Consider the following 23,489-nt stretch of genomic DNA (forward strand, 5'->3'; position numbering starts at 1 on the left):
GTGCTGAGATTACAGGCATGAGCCACCATGCCTGGACACTGTTTTTAAATAGTGAAAAAAAGACTTGAAGTACTCTTTGTGAAGATTGAGACCTCTTGCTACATAGGATTTGGAATCACAGGCTTCTAGAGACAGAAGGGGGTCTTAGGAATTCACATTTTAAAGAAGGAGGAACTGACACCCACAGGAGTTAAATGTCTTAGCTAAGGCTACTCAGTGCTCTGGTGAGAGTCAAGGCTTCCATCTTCTAGGCCAGTACTCTTACCCCTAGGCTAAAGGTTCAAAAATGTGCAGGCGCTGGCTTTAGTAAAATCAGTTATACTAAGCATTGTCAAATGTTTTAGGCAACAACAAAAACAATCAAGATGAAACGAAATTACTCTTTTGACTAAGTGATCACCAGCATTTCATAGACATTTATCTGACAAAGGTTTTGATCTAACAAATGCCATGTATTGCCAAGGTGAGCAAGATACAGTACTACCTATCCTGCGGTTGTTCACAACTTAGTGGAGGGGCAGACATGCAATCAAACAATTAGAATACACTCTGTTAAAGCCACATGTACAAAGATCTAGGGTGCTATAGAAATGTGTAAAACTAGGCCAGGCGTGGTGTTGCTCACACCTGTAATCCTAGCACTTTGGGAGGCTGAGGTGGGAGGAGAGCTTGAGCTCAGGAATTTGAGATCAGCCTAGGCAACATAGTGAGACCCTGTCAGAAAGAAAAGAAAAAAGAAAAGAAAAGAAGGAAAGAAAGAGAAAGAAAGAGAAAGAAAGAGAGAAAGAAAAAAGAGAGAGCAAGAGAGAAAGAGAAAGAAAAAAGAAAGAAAAAGGAAGAAAGAGAAAGAAACAGAGAGAGAAAGAAAGGAAGAAAGAAAACAGAAAGAGAGAGAGAAAGAGAAAGAAAAAAAGAAAGAGGAAAGAAGGAAGGAAGGAAGGAAGGAAGGGAGTAAAGCTGTGTTTCTCAACTGGGGAGTGATTCCAACCCCTGCCCCCAGGAGACATTTGGCAACGCCTGGAGACATTTTTGTTATGATTGGGGAGGCGGGGGGTGGCTACAGGCATCTAGTGTGTAAACGCCAGGGACGCTGCTAAATATCCTAAAATTCACAGGACAGCCCCTCTAACTTAAGACTTAGCAGGCCCAAAATATCAATAGGGCTGAGGTTGGTAACCTCTGGTATAGAGCCAGCAAAATATCTTCTACAAGAGACAGGGAAGTGGGTAAAGCTTGGTTTGGGGATGAGGGGGTGGTTAGGGAAGAGTTTAGTAAAGAGATAATGACGGGGGTGTGGGGGAAGGGAAACTCCCATCCGAAGGGACAACATATACAAAGCTGCAGAAGCGTGACATATTTGGGTGATCCCAAACACCGGGGAAAGAGCTGTGGTCATTAAGTCTGGACTGCTAGGCAGGAGCTAGACGTGCAAGAAATCATACTGAATTAGAGGAATTACTGTAAGAAAAACTGTTTGGCTCTGTGGTGGCTCTTTATAAGTCACTCAGGAGCACAGTGTTGGTACATCTCTCTGCGCGCTAAAACTGCTGAAGAAAGCTGTATGAAATGAAGCTTTTTTCATCCTGCTTTCTTAGGGCCTGGTGTTTCCCAGGCCTGTGTTACTGTCTCAGAGATAAAATCAGGGCTGCTTCATTGGAATATGAGAGGTGAACTAGCTCTCTATTAAAGCCACTCAGCTGGTGTCTTGATGGTGTGATGGGATCATGAACAGGGGTGAGGTGGTTATTTTTCACGAGTTAGGCTTAATATAGGCTGCTGCTGACGTGTATTTCCTCTTTCATAGAGCATCCTTAGTTCAGAAATGGGGAGCTATGAACCTTAAGATTAGACTACTAACTCGAATCTAAATGAGCTGCCCTTGCCTCCTACAAAAGAAAAGTTGGGCAGGTAGGGTATTCTAATGAGGGTTTCTCTTTCTCTTAAGCAAATGATGATCAAAGTTAACTGACAAACTGTCACGGAATCTGCCAGACCTCACTCTGGCCTTGCCGCTTCTCTCCAACTCCTGAACTTTTCTTCCTTTAGTCATGCTCTGAGCCCATTCCTTGAAAACTAAAAGGTCCCTGACTCCCAGTCTGCAGCCATCCTGGGCCTGCTGAGCTCTGATTCAAGTGCCTGCCTCTGCCCCTTGGTGGGCTGAAGCTTCATGGAGGCGAGTGACCCTTTTTTTTTTTTTTACTTAGCAGGGCTTCTAGGAATAGTGTGGAAAACAGGATCATAGAAGAGGATATGGATTTGGGAGCACAAAAGGAAATTCATGAAGGGAAGTATTTAACTTGTGACAGCTGGTAGCTACTATACTCTCTCCAAGCCTTGGAATAACTGATAATTTAGACTAGAGAAGCTGGTAGGAAAGTAATGAAATCCACCAAAACATTTTGAGAAAAAATAAACTATATACTATATACAATTTACTTTCATTATCAATGTAATCATTTTATTTTAGATTTAAAAATTATTATGTATAACTTGGTTTGCTTACAATACCTTCACATTTGATTATTTTATATTTAAGGCAGAGTTGATACTCAGATAGTAAACATTTTTAATTGAATTCTTCCTTTAAGACCTCTTCAGAGCTAAAATAAAGGAAGTTATGTTCTTCTGAACTTAGTGTTTTCCTGATTGTCAGACAAAAGAAAATGGTTATTTACTACATGAAAGCTTGAAAAACTCACTAAGGGTTTTTCAGAGGCCCTTGAATCCTGAGTTATCATCCATTTCCACTAGTTTCCACATCTTATAAAGTTTAATTTCATTATATTAATCATTAAGATCAGTTTCTAATTTCCTCTATCATAGGACCTTTAGGTTTGCTGCTACTCATCTCTGTGCTTAGCTATTGAAGCAAACAGGGCTATAAGCATTTTGTTTATAATTTCTAGGGCAAAAATAAACAGTATTGCCTAAACCTACTACATTCTTATTACTTTAAGGCCAAGTCAGTGAAAATAGACACTTTTCCATAATAGTAAAAAAATTGTTTGTGTGATAGTGAGTTTCCCATTACTTCAGATGTTCAGGCAGAGGTTGGAAAGGAGTGAATTAAATGGCTTAAAATTTCTTTCAACTCTGGGAAGCTCCAAGAAGTCAGAAAGTTCCAAATCTTGCCTTCTTATGTGCAAATGGCATGACTCGTGAAGCAGGAGTGTGTCTTGCTCTTAGGTTTAAGCTGGCTGTGCTATATAGTTTGTCTCTGTGGATGAACTGTATTTTTATGCTCTCAAAGTTAATTCTTCATAAAAACTGCCCATCAAAGTTTAAAAATTACTTTGAAGGAATAAAGGTTGAAAAGCAACAAATGAACTCTCCTTAGATATCTTAACCATGATTTCAAAAATTTACAACACAAAACTTCTCAGGAAAAAAAAAATCTCTGGTAAAAATTAAGGATTTCTTATGCAAACTTCCATGGACTTCATAGCTCTTTGCCTTTTCTCTGCTCTTTGAGAATGTGCACAGTGAACTGAAGGAGGAAGATACATACTTTCTTTCTTCCTTTTTTTTTTTTTTTAGGACAAAGTCTCACTCTGTTGCCCAGGCTGGAGTGCAGTGGCACCATCTCAGCTCGCTGCAACCTCTGCTTCCAGGGTTCAAGTGATTCTCATGCCTCAGCCTCCCAAATAGCTGGGACTACAGGGGCGCACCACCACGCCTGGCTAATTTTTGTATTTTTTTTTTTTTTTAGTAGAGATGAGGTCTCACCACGTTACCCAGGCTTGTCTCGAACTCCTGACCTCAGGTGATCCTCCTGCCTTGGCCTCCCAAAGTGAGGCTAAGATTACAGGCCTGGGCCATCGCGACCTGCTGATGTGCTTTCTTATAAAGTGATTCCTGCCAGCCAGGGCTTTATAAGGATGAATATCAATTCCTGACTCGAGTTTCTCTCTCTCTGCCTTAAGTTTAGACTTCTTCCCCTAAAAGGGGCTGGCAGTAGATGTGTTTCCTAAAAGATTTCCAGGTCCAGAAATTTTAGACTCTCCTTTGGTTTCCAATTCTATAGCTCCCTCTAGAGCAGTAGGAAGTTATTGCAGATATTTTGCTTCACAAATTTGATCCATTTAATAAATTCAATTCCACAAAACATATTGATGGGCTCTCTGCTGACTCAATGGTTAATAGGCTTTGGGGTCAAATAAAGAGTTCAAATCTGGGACCCACTACTTAATAATTGTGACTCTGGGAAGATACTTTAAGCAATCTAAGCTTCAGTTTCCTTAAAATATGTGGTAATAATACCTATTTCATGGGGTTGTTCTGAGATTAAATGAAATAATGTATGTAAATCCTCTTCCACAGTGAATGCTCAGTAAATATTAGCTAATATAATTAATCCCTTGTTTTACAGAAAAGGATATATTATTGAAAGTCAGGGGAATTGGCAAACCCTCAGCTAGCAAGAAGAATTAACCATACAAAACCAGTCAATCATATAATATCAACAATTAATAACATTAAATATATTTTCATATCATATAACTCACCCTTTTGAAGTTTACAATTCAGTGATTTATAGCATATTCACAAAGTTGTACAATTATCACCACTATCTAATTCCAGAACATTTTCATTATCCCCAAAAGAAATTCCATACCCATTATCAGTCACTTCCCATTCCTCTTTGCCCTGCCTTGGTAACCACTATATACTTTAAGTATACTTTAAAAACACACGGAGGGGGCAGCCAAGATGGCTGAATAGGAACAGTTCTGGTCTACAGCTCCCAGCGTGAGCAATGCAGAAGACGGGTGATTTCTGCATTTCCATCTGAGGTACTGGGTTCATCTCACTAGGGAGTGCCAGACAGTGGGTGCAGAACAGTGGGTGCAGTGCACCGTGCGTGAGCCGAAGCAGGGCGAGGCATTGCCTCACTCGGGAAGCGCAAGGGGTCAGGGAGTTCCCTTTCCTAGTCAAAGAAAGGGGTGACAGACGGCACCTGGAAAATTGGGTCACTCCCACCCTAATACTGTGCTTTTCCGACGGGCTTAAAGAACGGTGCACCAGGAGATTATATCCTGCACCCGGCTCGGAGGGCCCTACGCCCATGGAGTCTCGCTGATTGCTAGCACAGCAGTCTGAGATCAAACCGCAAGGCGGCAGCGAGGCTGGGGGAGGGGCGCCCACAATTGTCCAGGCTTGCTTAGGTAAACAAAGCAGCCAGGAAGCTCGAACTGGGTGGAGCCCACCACAGCTCAAGGAGGCCTGCCTGCCTCTGTAGGCTCCACCTCTGGGGGCAGGGCACGGACAAACAAAAAGACATCAGTAACCTCTGCAGACTTAAATGTCCCTGTCTGACAGCTTTGAAGAGAGCAGTGGTCCTCCCAGCACGCAGCTGGAGATCTGAGAACGGGCGGACTGCCTCCTCAAGTGGGTCCCTGACCCCTGACCCCCTAGCAGCCTAACTGGGAGGCACCCCCCAGTAGGGGAAGACTGACACCTCACACGGCTGGGTACTCCTCTGAGACAAAACTTCCAGAGGAATGATTAGACAGCAGCATTCGCGGTTCACGAAAATCTGCTGTTCTGCAGCCACTGCTGCTGATACCCAGGCAAACAGGGTCTGGAGTGGACCTCTAGCAAACTCCAACAGACCTGCAGCTGAGGGTCCTGTCTCTTAGAAGGAAAGCTAACACACAGAAAGGACATCCATACCAAAAACCCATCTGTACATCACCATCGTCAAAGACCAAAAGTAGATAAGACCACAAAGATGGGGAAAAAACAGAGCAGAAAACCTGGAAACTCTAAAAAGCAGAGCGCCTCTCTTCCTCCAAAGGAACGCAGTTCCTCACCAGCAACAGAACAAAGCTGGATGGAGAATGACTTTGACAAGCTGAGAGAAGAAGGTTTCAGACGATCAAACTACTCCAAGCTACAGGAGGAAATTCAAACCAAAGGCAAAGAAGTTAAAAACTTTGACAAAAATTTAGACGAATGTATAACTAGAATAACCAATACAGAGAAGTGCTTAAAGGAGCTGATGGAGCTTGCTGTATTCAGGAAACCCATCTCACGTGCAGAGACACACATAGGCTCAAAATAAAAGGATGGAGGAAGATCTATCAAGCAAATGGAAAACAAAAAAAGGCAGGGGTTGCAATCCTAGCCTCTGATAAAACAGACTTTAAACCAACAAAGATCAAAAGAGACAAAGAAGGCCATTACATAATGGTAAAGGGGTCAATTCAACAAGAAGAGCTAACTATCCTAAATATATATGCACCCAATACAGGAGCACCCAGATTCATAAAGCAAGTCCTGAGTGACCTACAAAGAGACTTAGACTCCCACACAAGAATAATGGCAGATTTTAACACCCCACTGCCAACATTAGACAGATCAACGAGACAGAAAGTTAACAAGGATACCCAGGAATTGAACTCAGCTCTGCACCAAGCAGACCTAATAGACATCCACAGAACTCTCCACCCCAAATCAACAGAATATACATTTTTTTCAGCACCACACCACACCTATTCCAAAATTGACCACATAGTTGGAAGTAAAGCTCTCCTCAACAAATGTAAAAGAACAGAAATTATAACAAACTGTCTCTCAGACCACAGTGCAATCAAACTAGAACTCAGGATTAAGAAACTCACTCAAAACCGCTCAACTACATGGAAACTGAACAACCTGCTCCTGAATGACTACTGGGTACATAACAAAATGAAGGCAGAAATAAAGATGTTCTTTGAAACCAATGAGAACAAAGACACAACATACCAGAATCTCTGGGACACATTCAAAGCAGTGTGTAGAGGGAAATTTATAGCACTAAATGCCCACAAGAGAAAGTAGGAAAGATAAAAAATTGACACCCTAACATCACAATTAAAAGAACTAGAAAAGCAAGAGCAAATACATTCAAAAGCTAGCAGAAGGCAAGAAATAACTAAAATCAGAGCAGAACTGAAGGAAAAAGAGACACAAAAAACCCTTCAAAAAATTAATGAATCCAGGAGCTGGTTTTTTGAAAGGATCAACAAAATTGACAGACCGCTAGCAAGACTAATAAAGAAGAAAAGAGAGAAGAATCAAATAGAAGTAATAAAAAATGATAAAGGGGATATCACCACTGATCCCACAGAAATACAAACTACCATCAGAGAATACTACAAACACCTCTATGCAAATAAACTAGAAAATCTAGAAGAAATGGATAAATTCCTCAACACATACACCCTCCCAAGACTAAACCAGGAAGAAGTTGAATCTCTGAATAGACAAATAACAGGCTCTGAAATTGTGGCAATAATCAATAGCTTACCAACGAAAAAGAGTCCAGGACCAGATGGATTCACAGCCGAATTCTACCAGAGGTACAAGGAGGAACTGGAACCATTCCTTCTGAAGCTATTCCAATCAATAGAAAAAGAGGGAATCCTCCCTAACTCATTTTATGAGGCCAGCATCATCCTGATACCAAAGCTGGGCAGAGACACAACCAAAAAGGAGAATTTTAGACCAATATCCTTGATGAACATTGATGCAAAAATCCTCAATAAAATACTGGCAAACCGAATCCAGCAGCACATCAAAAAGCTTATCCACCATGATCAAGTGGGCTTCATCCCTGGGATGCAAGGCTGGTTCAATATACGCAAATCAATAAATGTAATCCAGCATATAAACAGAACCAAAGACAAAAACCACATGATTATCTCAATAGATGCAGAAAAGGCCTTTGACAAAATTCAACAACCCTTCATGCTAAAAACTCTCAATAAATTAGGTATTGATGGGACGTATCTCAAAATAATAAGAGCTATCTATGACAAACCCACAGCCAATATCATACTGAATGGGCAAAAACTGGAAGCATTCCCTTTGAAAACTGGCACAAGACAGGGATGCCCTCTCTCACCACTCCTATTCAACGTAGTGTTGAAAGTTCTGGCTAGGGCAATTAGGCAGGAGAAGGAAATAAAGGATATTCAATTAGGAAAAGAGGAAGCCAAATTGTCCCTGTTTGCAGATGACATGATTGTATATCTAGAAAACCCCATTGTCTCAGCCCAAAATCTCCTTAAGCTGATAAGCAACTTCAGCAAAGTCTCAGGATACAAAATCAATGTACAAAAATCACAAGCATTCTTATACACCAATAACAGACAAACAGAGAGCCAAATCATGAGTGAACTCCCATTCATAATTGCTTCAAAGAGAATAAAATACCTAGGAATCCAACTTACAAGGGATGTGAAGGACCTCTTCAAGGAGAACTACAAACCACTGCTCAATGAAATAAAAGAGGACACAAACAAATGGAAGAACATTCCATGCTCATGGATAGGAAGAATCAGTATTGTGAAAATGGCCATACTGCCCAAGGTAATTTATAGATTCAATGCCATCCCAAGCTACCAATGACTTTCTTCACAGAATTGGAAAAAACTACTTTAAAGTTCATATGGAACCAACAAAGAGCCCGCATTGCCAAGTCAATCCTAAGCCAAAAGTACAAAGCTAGAGGCATCATGCTACCTGACTTCAAACTATACTACAAGGCTACAGTAACCAAAACAGCATGGTACTGGTACCAAAACAGAGATATAGATCAATGGAACAGAACAGAGCCCTCAGAAATAATGCCGCGTATCTACAACTATCTGACCTTTGGCAAACCTGAGAAAAACAAGCAATGGGGAAAGGATTCCCTATTTAATAAATGATGCTTGGAAAACTGGCTAGCCATATGTAGAAAGCTGGAACTGGATCCCTTCCCTACACCTTATACAAAAAGTAATTCAAGATGGATTAAAGACTTAAACATTAGACCTAAAACCATAAAAACCCTAGAAGAAAACCTACGCATTACCATTCAGGACATAGGCATGGGCGAGGACTTCATGTCTAAAACACCAAAAGCAAGGGCAACCAAAGCCAAAATTGACAAATGGGATCTAATTAAACTAAAGAGCTTCTGCACAGCAAAAGAAACGACCATCAGAGTGAACAGGCAACCTACAAAATGGGAGAAAATTTTCGCAACCTCCTCATCTGACAAAGGGCTAATATCCAGAATCTACAATGAACTCAAACAAATTTACAAGAAAAAAACAAACAACCCCATCAAAAAGTGGGCAAAGGACATGAACAGACACTTCTCAGAAGACATTTATGCAGCCAAAATCACATGAAAAAATGCTCACCATCACTGGCCATCAGAGAAATGCAAATCAAAACCACAATGAGATACCATCTCACACCAGTTAGAATGGCATCATTGAAAAGTCAGGAAACAACAGGTGCTAGAGAGGATGTGGATAAATAGGAACACTTTTACACTGTTGGTGGGACTGTAAACTAGTTCAACCATTGTGGAAGTCAGTGTGGTGATTCCTTGGGGATCTAGAACTAGAAATACCATTTGACCCAGCAATCCCATTACAGGGTATATACCCAAAGGACTATAAATCATGCTGCTATAAAGACACATGCACACATATGTTTATTGTGGCACTATTCACAATAGCAAAGACTTGGAACCAACCCAAATGTCCAACAATAATAGACTGGATTAAGGAAATGTGGCACATATACACCATGGAATACTATGCAGCCATAAAAAATGATGAGTTCATGTCCTTTGTAGGGACATGGATGAAATTGGAAATCATCATTCTCAGTAAACTATCGCAAGGACAAAAAACCAAACACCGCATGTTCTCACTCATAGATGGGAATTGAACAATGAGAACACATGGACACAGGAAGGGGAACCTCACACTCTGGGGACTGTTGTGGGGTGGGGTGAGGGGGGAGGGATAGCATTGGGAGATATACCGAATGCTAGATGACGAGTTAGTGGGTGCAGCACACCGGCATGGCACATGTATACTTATGTAACTAACCTGCACATTGTGCACATGTACCCTAAAACTTAAAGTATAATAATAATAAAAAAAATGGTGGAGTAGAGAAGTCCCAAAGTCCATCCCTCCACAAAAACTGGCAAAAAATTTGAAGATCGAGTTTTTTAAAACTTGAAACTAATCAAAAGCTTACAGCAACCAGGGAAATATTTAATAATAATTAAATAAAACCTTGAATCTCTGTAAAATAACTTTTTAACACTTTAACTTACTCAGGTTTTCCTCATTTCCCATCTTGGTGGTGGTTTTAAAGACAGCTGACATTCCAACTACAGGTACATAGTACAAGTGGGAGCAGCATGGACCTTATTCCCAAAGAACTGTGGCTTTGACCTGTCTGGTGCTTCCATGAAGTATTACATAAAAGGCTTGCCATTAGTTTGTTTAACTCAGAACTTTTTCACAGATGAGATGGCTACCCTGGAGGTATAGTTTGGAAACATTTAAAAGCAAATGTTTTTATTGCTGCCACCTGGGGAAAGGCATAATAGTTGGGGCAAACAATAGAGTAACCAAAAAGCTGAGAAAGAAAGGCTGGGGAAAGAGTTATTTTGGGGAATACGCTTTGAAAAGTACCCACATATTCCTGGTAATCTAGAAGGCCAACTGCATGCCCAGGACTGAGTGCATACTAAAAAAAAAACAAACCTGAGAAAGACCCCAAGTTTTCTTCTCGGAGTGACTTTTAGGATCTGTGTAAGCAGGAACTGAGGACTAAGGAAGTTGTAAACTGTGTGTTGAAGGCATGCTCAACATATACAAAGCCCATTTACAAAGACTGGGAGGTTTTTGTTGTTGTTGTTGTTTGATTTGGGTTGATTCTAGGCATTTAAGGAAATCTCTGTTGAACTATTAGATGACTACTAAGTTCATGGGACAGAATTCAGTAGCTACATGTGACGAAGAATACAGACTTTACAAAATTTGTTTAGAAAAGTCACTAACTAAACAAAACAACTACAACAAGAAGTAACAAAAAACCCCAGAGAATGTGGAAGATTCTGATTTCCAGAGATTTCACACTATACTTGTCAAAGTATCGGATATTCAACAAGTATAAAGAAACGAGAACATATGGCCCATGGACAGGAGAAAAGGAAATTAATAGAAACTATTCCTGAGGAAGCTCAGACATTGGACTCACTAGACAAAGATTTTATATCAATTATTTTAAATATTTTCAAATAGCTAAAGGAAACAATTTGCAAATAAGGAAACCATGAGACTGATGTCTCACCAGATAGTGAATATCAGCAAAGATGTAGAAGTTATAGAAAGGAACCAAAGAGAAATTATGGTGTTGAAAAGCATAATAACTGAAATGAGAAATTCACAAGAAGTGTTCAAATCAGATTTGAGCAGGCAAAAGAAAGAATTCATGAAACTGAAAATAGGTCCATTGAGATTATGCTGAAGATCAGGGAAAAAAAAGAATGAATAAAAATGAGCAGAGCCTCAGAAACCTGTGGGACTGTTAGGCATAGTTGGAGTCCCAGAAGACAGGAGAGAAGGGGACAGAAAGAATGCTTAAGGAAATAATGGTTTAAAACTTTTGAAATTTGACAAAAGACATAAAGCTATACATCAAAGAAGCTCAACAAACTCCATGTAAGATAAGTTAACAGAGAGCCACACCAAGATAAGTTATAATTAAACTATTAAAAGCCAAAAATAATCTTAAAAGTAGCAAGAGTGAAGTGACTTATGTACAAGAGAGCCTCAATAAGTTAACAGCTAATTTTTCATCAGAAATCATGGAAGCCAGAGAGCAATGGGATGACATCTTCAAAGGAACTGAATAATCCACAAAGAATTTTGTATCTGGCCAAACTATCTTTCCAATATGAAGGAGAATTTAAGACATTCTCAGACAGACAAAAACTGAGTTTATCTCTAGTAGACCTTACCTACAAAAAATGACAAAGGGACTTCTTCAAGCTGAAATGAAGGGACATTAGACAATAATTTGAACCCAGACAAAGACATAAAAAAATCACTCATCAAAGAACTACCCATTTTTGGTTTGCAACTCTTCTTTTTTTTCTAAAGTTTTAAAAGATAATAGCATAAACCAATAATTTTATATAAAAAAAGAAATCAATCTTAGTTTAAAACTCAAGTGTGCAAAGAATAGCACATACTATTTTCTATAACACTGCTAAATATTGGCTTTGCATTCCCATTCCTATGGGCTGGAGGTAAATTTGTTATCTTTCAGGAAAGGCATCCACACTGATTAATGCTGAAAGTCCATTACCCAGTCTAGTCAAATTCATATATTGAGGACATTTGAAATATTCTGCCCACTCCCAGCACGTGCACGTGCACACACACACACACACACACACATCTTTCTTTAAATATATAGAAACGTTAAAGTGTCAAAAACAATTTAAGTGTTAGTTTTTAAATGGTGGATTAAAAACTAATTTTCTCCCTTCTCTTAGAAACTCATCCTTCTTTAAGTCAAAAACCACAAGGAGAATGAAAAATAGACAAATAATTTGCAATGAAACTAGAGACATCAAATAGCTTGGACTACAATCTATGAGGAAGGACTGCCAAATATAGTGAAAGTCAAGCAGGAATGTGAGAAAGGATGCCTAGGGAAGCAGACCTTACATGAAGGGAGGTGGTACTTTTCCAAAGAAAGTACCCCATCCTGTTGGCCATGACCCACAAGCCCTGGTACAGAACAAAGAGAACAGGCAAGCAGGCTTAAGCTGGAGTAACCCATTTGTTATACAGATTTGAGATATGGGAAAGGTGAAGTTGAACAAGGACAAATATGCCATATTTTCAGAAAGCAGTCTGTTGCTGAGGTAGAATGGAGGAGAGAGAGACTCTGCATTGCAAACACCCTGCAGTGTTGATCATGGGGAAAAAAGAACCCATGCAAACATTGTTTTATAAAGAAAATAGCCTCAAATATAACCCTGCCTCCATCCTCATACAAGTCTCTTGCAAATAGCTGATTCAGGAAGAACTCACCTCATTCAAAGGTGTTTAGAGAAATACAAAATAAATAGCATCTATAAAACAACAATGGGAGAAAATGTCCAAAGCAAAGCACAGAAAGTTATGGAGTTAGAAGATATGAAAAAGAAATTAATAGAAATAAAGACTGGAGTGAGAAGCGTCAACATCTGTCTGATAGGAGTTTCAGAAAAAGAGGCTACAGAGAATGGTTGAAAGGTAACATTCAAAGAGAAGGTGGCCATATTAGGTCCAGACAGGCAAGACCCGGGTTTGGGGAGATCAGGCATCAGCAATAGGGAACACAGGCTATGTGAGAAACCATGGAGCAAAGGGCTACAGACTCAATCAAAAGCATTTTCACAACAAAAGTGAGAATGTAGACATGGAATGAGGGCAATATAAATAGTTATTAATGAGAATGGAATTTGATCATGAGGCAAAGAATGTTTAGCCATGTTCCCCTGGCTAGAATAAATCTGAATATAAGGGAAACTAAGCCCATAAGGAGAGGTAAATATAAACTTCTAACTAGGAATGGGCAGGGTTAGGAATGAGGAACAGAGCAGTTCTAGATACTCCAATTCTCAAGTGGATATACAGCAGATGGAAATTGCTCTGGCCTTCAGGATAGAGTTCTTTGAATTCCCTGATTTCACCAATGACTTGAGTGTCAGAGCAAGTTCGTACTCCTCTAAGCTCCAGTTTTCCTCTCAAGAACAGAAGAGTAACCTCTGGACAAACTCTCAGGGATTTTGCCTCAGAATACATCTTCTGTCTATATTTAAGTTTTTTATCCTTCAGAGGAAGATGATATGCAAGTTGAAAAGTAGAAGCTAGGGACTTCTATTTGCACTTTGTCCTGGTCCCATAAATGTAGTGGAGGTCCAGATGTGAGTAGCTCTTGGGCAGAGCCTCTATGTTATTCATTTCTATGACCCAGGAAGTATGGGCATAGAAACAAAGCTGCCATCACTGAATGTTTATTTACACCATTAGACCTTTAGGCACTGAGATTGAAGCCACTTCTGGTGGCCACTTCTGGTGGCTATTCATCAAATAGTAGCCTGGAAGGCATCAAATGCCACCCTGGAAGGCATTATATAGCATTCTGCAAAGCAGGATATTATTCAGTATAAAAATTCTGGCTTTGGGCTGGGCGTGGTAGCTCATGCCTGTAATCCCAGCACTTTGGGAGGCCAGGGTGGGTGGATCACTTGAGGTCAGGAGTTCGAGACCAGCCTGGCCAACATGGTGAAACTCTGTCTCCACTAAAAATACAAAAAATTAGCCAGGCATGGTGACGCATGCCTGTAATCCCAGCTACTCGGGAGTCTGAGACAGAAGACTCGCTTGAACCTGGGAGGCAGAGGTTGCAGTGAGCCAAGATCATGCCATTACACTCCAGCCTGGGCGACAGAGTGAGACTTTGTCTCAAAAAAAAAAAAAAAAAAATTCTGGCTCCGGAGTCAAATGGCTTCAATTTAGTATTATTAATTTTTTGAGATAGGGTCTTACTTTGTCACCCAGGCTAGGGTGCAGTGGCATGATCTAGGCTCACTGCAGCCTTAACAGCCCAGGTTCAAGCGATTCTCCAGCCTCAGCCTCCCGAGTAGCCGGGATTACAGGCATGTGCCACCACATCCAGTTTTTGTTTTTTCCAGTAGAGACAGGGTTTCCCATGTTGCTCACGCTGGTCTCAAATTCCTGGGCTCAAGCGATCAAGCTTTGCCTTGGCCTCCCAAAGTGCTGGGATTACAGGCGTGAGCCATCGTGCTTGGCCTATAGCTTCCATTTTTTCAAAAATTGAGGTAAAATTCATACAACATAAAATTAATCTTTTAAGATGTACAATTCAGTGGCATTTAGTGCATTCACAATGGTGTATAATAATCTCCTCTATCTAGTTTCAAAACATTTTCGTCCTCCCAAAAGGAAACCCCATGCCCAGTCACTTCCAGTGATATGAGCAGTCACTCCCCATATCTCCTTCTCTCCAGCCCTGGCAACCAATGATCTGCTGTCTCTATAGACTTACCTATTCTGTATATTTGATATAAATGGAATCGTGTAATATGTGACCTTTTGTGTCTGGGTTTTTTCACTTAGCGTAATGTTTTTGAGGTTCATCCATGTTGTAGCATGTATGAATACTTTATTCCCTTTTCTGACTGAATAATCTTCCATTGTATGAATATGGCACACTTTTCCATTCATTAGTTAATGTGCATTTGGATTGCTTCCACCTGTGCCTATTGTGAATAGTGCTGCTATTAACATTTAGGTACACATTTTTGTTTGACTATCTGTTTTCAGTTCTTTTGGGTATATTCCTAGAAGTGGAATTCGTAGGTCTGTCTTATGGTAGTTTTTTGTTTAATTTTTTGAGGAATTGCCAAACTGATTTCCACAGTGGTTGCACCAATTTATATTCTCAATTAACAATGTACAAGAGTCCATTTCTCTGTATCACCAATACTTACTGTTTTCCATTAAAAAATTATAGCAATACAAGTGAGTGTGAAGTGGTATTTCACTGTGGCTTCGATTTGAATTTTCCTAATGACTAGTAATACTAAGTATCTTTCCATGTGCTTGTTGGTCATTTGTTTATCTTCTTTGCATAATTGTCTATTCAAGTGCTTTGTCCATTTTAAAAATTGGGTCGTTTATTTTTTGCTATTGAGTTGTAAGAGTTCTTTATTCTGGATAATAGACCTTATCTGGTATAGGATTTGCAAATATTTTCTTCCATTCTGTGAGTTGTCTTTTCACTCTTTTGCAAAAAGAAAACTAAATATAGTTTGTTTTTTGTGATGTCTTTATCTGTCTTTAGGACCAAGATAAGCTATCCTCACAGAATGAATTAGGAAGTGTTCCCTCTTGTTTTTTTGGAAGAGTTTGAGAAGGATTGATATTAATTCTTTAAATAGTGGGCAGGATTACCAGTGAAACCGTCTGGTCCTGGGCTTTTCTTTGTTGGGAGGATTTTGATTACTGATCTACTCTCTTTACTTTTGTAGGTCTGTTCAGATTTTCTGTTTCTTCTTGAGTCAGTTTTGGTAGTTGGTGTGCTTCTGGAAATTTTCCATCTCATCTGGGTTGTTCATTTGTTGGCATACAATTGTTCATAGTTTCTTATAATCCTTTTTTATTTCTGTAAGATCTGTACTAATTTACCCACTTTCATTTCTGATTTTAGTAATTTAAATCTTCTCTCTTTTTTTCTTCATCAGTCTACTTAATGGTTTCTAAATTTTGTGGATTTTCCCTCCAAAAAATCGCATTTTTATTTCATTAATTTTTCTTTTTTTTTGAGACGGAGTCTCACTCTGGTACCCAGGCTGGAGTGCAGTGGTGCGATCTTGGCTCACTGCAAGCTCTGCCTCCTGGTTTCACTCCATTCTCCTGCCTCAGCCTCCCGAGTAGCTGGGACTACAGGCGCCTGCCACCATGCCTGGCTGATTTTTTGTATTTTTAGTAGATTGTTTTTCTATTTTCTATTTTGTTTCTTTTCTTTTGCCTTTTTTTTTTTTTTTTTTTTTTTTTGAGACACGGCCTCACTCTGCTGCCCAGGCTACAGTGCAGTGGCACAATCATGGCCCACTGCAGCCTGGACCTCCCAGGCTCACGTGATTCTCCCACCTCAGTCTCCCAAATAGCTGGAATTACAGGTGCATGCACCACACCTAGCTTTTTTTTTTCTTTTTAGATGGAGTCTCACTCTGTCGCCCAGGCTGGAGTACAATGGCACGATCTCAGCTCACTGCAACCTCCCCCTCCCAGGTTCAAGCAATTCTCCTGCCTCAGCCTCCCGAGTAGCTGGGATTACAGGTGCTCGCTACCATGCCCAGCTAATTTTTGTATTTTTAGTAGAGATGGGGTTTCACCACATTGGCCAGGCTGGTCTTGAACTCCTGACCTCAAGTGATCTGCCCACCTTGGCCTCCCAAAGTGCTAGGATTACAGGCATGAGCCACCACACCTGGCCTTTTAAAAAAATTATTATTTATAATTTTTAGTAGAGATGACGTCTTACTGTGTTGCCCAGGCTGGTCTCAAACTCCTGGGTTCAAGTGATCCTTCTGCTTTGGCCTCCCAAAGTGCTGGGATTACAGGCATGAGCCACCATGCTCTGCCTCTATTCTTTACTCTTTCCTTCTGCTATCTTTGGTTTAGCTTGTACCTCTCTTTCTAGTTCTAGGAAAATTTTGGCTATTGATTTGTGGTCTTTCTTTTTTGATGTAGGTGTTTATAGCTATAACTTTCCTTGTTAGCACTATTTTCACTGTATCCCATAAGTTTTGACATGCTGTGTGTTTTTGTTTGTTTGTTTTTGAGACGGTCATGCTTTGTCACCCATGCTGGAGTGTGTAGATGTGATCTTGACTCACTGCAACCTCCACTTCCTGGGTTCAGGTGATCCTCCTACCTCAGCCTCCCCAGTAGCTGGGACCACGGACATGTTCCATTATGGCCAATTATTTTTTTTTTCTTTTTGTATTTTTGGTAGAGACAGGGTTTCACTAGGTTGCCCAGGCTAGTCTCAAGCTCCTGAGCTCAAGTGATTGGCCTGCCTCAGCCTCCCAAAGTGCTGGGATTAGAGGTGTGAGCCACTGTGCACAGCCTGTATTTTTGTTTTTACTCATCTCAAAGTATTTTCTAATATTACTTATATTTTCTTCTTTGACCAATTAGTTAAGAGTGTGTTGTTTAATTTTCACATATTTATGAATTTTCCAGTTTTTCTTCTGTTATTGATTTCTAGTTTCATTCCATTGCAGTCAGAGATATTTTGTATGATTTTTTAGAACTATTTCTATCTTCACATCTGTCTCTTTTTGCTACACGTATTTTGAGGCTCTGTTGTTGGGTGTGTATATGTTTATAATTGTTTTATCTTCTTGATTGATTGACCTTTATATCATATCCTTGATAATATCCTTCTTTGTATTCTTGTAACAAGTTTAACAATTTTTATCTTAAAGTCTATTTTACTTGATATTAGTAGAGCTACTCCATCTTTTTTGGGTAACTATTTGTATGGATTGTCTTTCCAACTTTTTACTTTCAACTTGTTTGTGTATTTGGTTCTAAGGTGAGTCTCCTGTAGACAGCCTATAGTTGGGTCATATTATTTTTATCCATTTTCCTAATCTGTGCCTTTTAATCAGAAGTTAATCTATTTCGTCTAAAGTAATTACTGATAAAGAAAGACTTACCTATGCCATTTTGTTATTTTCTATATGTGCTTTTTTGTTTCTAAATTCCTTCATTACTTCCCTTTTTTGTGATTGATTTTTTTCTAGCATAACATTTTGATTCTTCTCTTTTCTTTTTCTTTATATTGCTTAGTAGTTTTTTCTTTAGTAGTTACCCAGGGGGTTATAATTAGTCAACTTTATAACGATCTAGGGTGAATTAATGCCAACTTAGTTTTAATAGTACAAAGCAAAAAATTTTACTATAAAAACTCTGCTCCTTTTCAGCTCTGTTTTCTCCTTTTTGTTGTTATTATCACCAATTATCTCTTTATACATTGCATATCCATTAACACACATAACTATTGTTTTGTGCATTTGTCTTTTATATTGAATAGGGGAAAAAGAGGAGTTAGAAACCAAAAACTGCAATATTGGACTTTACCTATGTAGCTACTTTTTCACTGGTCTCTACTTCTTTATATGGCTTGGAGATACTTCCTAGTTTCCTTTCATTTCAACATGTAGGACTCCTTTTAGCATTTCTTCTAGAGCAGATCTACTAGCATTTTTTGTAGATTAAGACTACTAGACAACTCCTTCAGTTTTTGTTTATCTGGGAATGTCTTAATTCCTCTTTTCATGAATGTATAATTCTTTATTTTTAAAAAATTTTAATTAAAAAAAAGTAGAAACAGGGTCTTGCCATGTTGTTCCTGGGCTCAAATGATTTGCCCACCTTGGCCTCCCAAAGTGCTGGGATTACAGGTGTGAGCTACTGTGCCTGGCTGGATACAGAACTCTTAGTTAACAGTTTTTTTCTTTCGGCAGTTCAGATATGTCATCTCTCTGCTTCTTGGCCTTCATATTTTCTGAAAAGAAATCAGCTAGTAATCTTACTGAGAATCCCTTGTATGTGAAGAGTCATTCTCTCTTACTGCTTTCAAGATTCCTTCCTTGTCGTTGGACACTTCAATTATAATGTGTCTCATTGCAGATCTCTTTGAATTTATCCTGCTTGGAGTTTGTTGAGCTTCTTGGATGTATAATTTCATCATATTTTGGAAGTTTTCAGCCATTACTTTTTCAAATTTTTTTTTTTGAGACAGAGTTTCACTCTTGTTGCCCAAGCTGGGGTGCAGTGGAGTGATCTCAGCTTACTATAACCTCCACCTCCCAGGTCAGGCAATTCTCCTGTCTCAACCTCCCAAGTAGCAGGGATTACCAGTGCCTGCTGCCATGACCGGCTAATTTTTCGTATTTTTAGTAGAGACAGGGTTTCACCATGTTTGCCAGGCTGGTCTCTAACTCCTGACCTCAGGTGGTCCACCTGCCTCGGCACCCCAAAGTATTGGGATTACAGGCTTGAGCCACTGCGCCCGGCTGCTTCAAACATTCTTTCTGCATTTTTCTCCTTTCTTTCTGAAATTCTTATTATGTCTGTTTGATAGTGTCTTGTGGATCTCTTAGGCTCAGTTCATTGTTGGTCATTCCTTTTTTTTTTTCTTTTTCTGAGATGGAGTGTCATTGTTGTTGCCCAGGCTAGAGTGCAATGGCGTGGTCTTGGCTTACTGCAACCTCTGCCTCCTGGGTTCAAGCAATTCTCCTGCCTCAGCCTCCCAGGTAGCTAGGATTACAGGCACCTGCCACCACACCCAGCTAATTTTTGTATTTTTAGTAGAGATTTTTAGTAGAGATGGCTAACCATCCTGTGTTAGCCAGGATGGTCTAAATCTCCTGACCTCGTGATCTGCCCGCCTTGGCCTCCCAAAATGCTGGGATTACAGGCATGAGCCACTGCGCCTGGCCTGAAATGTGTTTTTTTAAAAAGGAGTGAAGGGGACCCTGGATGGTTGACGATATCATACTACTGACTGAGGAATCTGATTGATTTTCCGATTCTTTGTATATAATTTCTAGAAAACAAAAATAAAATAAAGGTAATAACTAGTAGAGCAGAAGTTGAAAAATAAAACTTTCAACAGACACTTGGGGAAAGTGGGTAAAGAGAGAGATGTACAACAAAGTACATTTCTTTGATTTAGTACTGTTTCTTCCTCTGCCTTGATTCTTTATTAAAGTTAAAATAGCATCATATGTTATAATTTCAGAAAACACTCAAGTTACTGGTTCACTTTCAAAGGAGAGATTATGTGCTTTTACTTTAGTTGTACCAATTTTCAGCTCCTTTAGGAATGGAGCCATCATCCTGGAGTGTTAAAATGGGCAACAAGAAAGATAAACTCATTTTAGCTGTTCTTTTCTAAAGGTATCCACCAACCCCTCCTCCAACATCGATCCAGGCGACTATGTTGAAATGAATGATTCAATCACCCACCTACCCTCTAAAGTGGTGATACAAGATATTACCATGGAGCTACACTGCCCACTGTGCAATGATTGGTTCCGAGACCCACTGATGCTAAGCTGTGGCCACAACTTCTGTCAAGCCTGTATCCAAGACTTTTGGAGGCTGCAAGCAAAGGAAACATTCTGTCCTGAGTGTAAGATGCTATGTCAGTATAGCAACTGTACATTCAACCCTGTACTGGACAAGTTGGTAGAGAAGATTAAGAAGTTACCCTTACTCAAGGGCCATCCACAGTGCCCAGAGCATGGAGAGAACCTGAAACTGTTCAGTAAACCAGATGGGAAACTGATCTGCTTTCAATGCAAGGATGCTCGGTTGTCTGTGGGGCAGTCTAAGGAGTTCCTGCAAATCTCTGATGCTGTCCATTTCTTCACGGTGGGTGAGCCCTGGGCCTTGAACAATCCCTTAGAAAAACTAGGAAAAATATTTCATAGGGCTTCTTCTTTCTTCCAACCCCATCCCTTTATTCAAATGATGATTAGAAAGCCCAGACTGCTCAGAAAGTACAACGTATCTTGCAAAGTTCTTTTTCTAGAGTTGCTGCTTATAGGAAAGGAACAGTGGAGGAGCCCTGGCTTACTCCCTCAATCAAATCTGTACCTAAACTCTGCCATGGTAGCACTCTGCTAAACACTGTGTAGAATATGGATAGATAAGATATTGCTCTTGTTATAAAAAATTCAAAATTTGGTTAAGTTTAAAATGAAGAAAACAACAGAAGCAATATTAAGATAGCCTCCTGTTAAAAGTTAAATTTTGTCACATTTGTAATTCTTAAGGGTTTAGAATTTCTGAGACTATTAGAGAAAAATGAAATAGGGGACATATAGTGAAAGAAAGGGAAAGGACTTGAACTGGGAAATCATTTGGATTTTGAAGGGCAGAAGGAAGAAACAAATGTTCCAAGTGAGAACAACACAAGTAAAATGATAGATGCTGAGAACAGTATAAAACTAGAGTGGAAAATGTGTAGAGTTCTATTCCCTTCTTCAAACCCCTGTAGCTGGCTACTAAGAGAGAAAAACTAAGTTTTAAGCTGTAATTTACTCCATGATTCTTTTTTTTTCTTTTTTTTGAGATGGGTCTCACTATGTTGCCCAGGCTGGTCTCAAACCCCTGGGCCCAAGTGATCCTCCCATCTCAGTCTCCCAAAGTGCTGAGATTACAGATGTGAGCTGTCACACCCAGCCTTTTCTTTTCTTTTTCACAATTCTTGAACGAGACAAGAACTATGATACAGGGGAAGGGGAAGATTTTTGCAGCAAGAGCTTGCTTTTTTCTTGCACACTGGGGCCTTGGGGAAGATGTCCTTTATGGTCCTTCATCTCCCGAGTTAGTCTGGGTTAATTCTATTTGGTATTCCCAGGAGGAGCTTGCCATCCAACAGAGTCAACTGGAGACAACTCTGAAGGAGCTTCAGACCCTGAGGAACATGCAGAAGGAAGCTATTGCTGCTCACAAGGTGAGGAGCAAGAAAGAGGGGTTATGAGATAGAACTGGAACACACCCTCCATGTAACTTCAGCTATGGGTACAAAGGTGCCTAACATATATTATCAACATACTAAATGGTACCTAGGCTATGGAATTGGAAAACTGAGTCTGTCGGGTGGAAAGAAATATGGTGGTGGAGTAGGTTCCTAATAGCTGATCAACAGAGCAGATTAACCTTTCCCCTAATATGCTGATCTTTTCGATGGTTCAGTCACCAGGTGACTGTCGTGGGGCTGAAATGTGTCTGGTCTTTGGCTTTATCTATGGCAAAAAAAAAAAAAGGAACTTATCAGAAAAAAATCAATCACTAAAGATTGCTATGTCCAAAGAAATACCTTTATTTCCTTTGAGTTTATAACCAGACACCTCTGGACTAGGTCTCTAAGGTCATAGGCTTTTCCCAGCTGATTTGATCTTCTTAGCTTCCTCCAAGCTAAATAAAGCTATTGTCTGCACTTTCAACTTCACAGGCACTCTAGGACAACATTAATGGCTAGAGATTTGGCAAATCAGTCTCTAGGTTGGGGGTGCTAAATTGGAAGTTCTGTTTCTTTATTCATTATTCTATGGAGAAGAGCCTTCTCAGGTATTTGGCATCTGGAAGAAAAAAATATGCAGACTCAGGGAAAGAAGAAGGATATATGGAAGTAATGATGTCTTCAGAGAATCTTGTTCCTTTTGTAAAAGTTCCTATTAGTGTGAGCATTCATTCATTTATTTAACAAATATTTATTGAGTGGGTCAGGCATAATACTAGATATTGGGGATGGGAGACAGCTGTTAATTAAATAATCCCACGAGTAATAATAAAATAACAACTGTGATAAGTATTATAAATGAAAGTATAGGGTATGATGATAGCATATAAATGGAGAACATAATCTAGACTGGGGGAGGGGTGTTCTCTGAAGAAGTCACATTAAAAATTGAGAATTGAAGGATAAGTAACTTATCCAAGTGAACTGGGTGAGTGGGGATATGAAGGAGGTAGCCTGGAGAAGAATGTTCTAGGAATAGAAAAGAGTATCTGGAAAAGTCCTGAGATGGAAAGTTAGCTGCTATGTTAAACAGAGAAAAGGCCAATAAAGCTGGAACATGCTAAGCAAGATGATATTGATGAGGTGGATATGGGCTCACTGTAACCTCATACTCTTGGGCTCAAGAGATCTTCCCACCTCAGCCTCCTGAGTATCTGGGACTAGTTTGCCACACATGGCTAATTATTTTATTTTTGGAGAGACTAGGTCTCACTATGTTGCCCAGTCTTGAACTCCTGTTCCAAGCAATCCTCCCAGCTTGGCCTCCATAAGTGTTGGAATTACAGGTATGAGCCACTGTGCCCAGCCAAGACTATCTTAAGGGTGCAATAATAATTATGGACCATGGGATCCAAGCTAGATAAGAGAGGACATGAAGGTAGAAGTTCCTGAATAGAAATGGAGGGATCGGTGAATAGGAGGTTTCAATGAGATCCAATAATTGTTGCAATAGGAGTATCTGAGTGAGCCTGGTGCATAAAAAGTTATTTTGGAGATGATACAATTGCTGG

The 23,489-nt window shown here is 39.8% G+C and overlaps 1 protein-coding gene across 3 annotated transcripts in view; it reads left to right on the plus strand.

Moving 5' to 3' along the window:
• Positions 1 to 1,978: 1,978 nt before the first annotated feature.
• Positions 1,979 to 23,489, plus strand: part of TRIM69 (tripartite motif containing 69) — a 31,273-nt gene continuing 9,762 nt past the window's right edge. The window contains exons 1-3 of one of the 3 annotated variants that reach the window (XM_004056106.3): positions 1,979 to 2,173; positions 20,346 to 20,822; positions 21,814 to 21,909. In XM_004056106.3, the coding sequence (XP_004056154.1) occupies positions 2,168 to 2,173; positions 20,346 to 20,822; positions 21,814 to 21,909 (579 nt within the window). In that variant the 5' untranslated portion in view covers positions 1,979 to 2,167. Of the gene's footprint in view, positions 2,174 to 20,345; positions 20,823 to 21,813; positions 21,910 to 23,489 lie in introns of those variants that run through there. The other 2 variants (XM_019010592.3, XM_055363593.2) reach the window with 2 other exon arrangements.

This window comes from Gorilla gorilla, chromosome 16 (assembly GCF_029281585.2).
Source record: "Gorilla gorilla gorilla isolate KB3781 chromosome 16, NHGRI_mGorGor1-v2.1_pri, whole genome shotgun sequence".
Classification (NCBI taxonomy): Eukaryota; Metazoa; Chordata; class Mammalia; order Primates; family Hominidae; genus Gorilla; species Gorilla gorilla.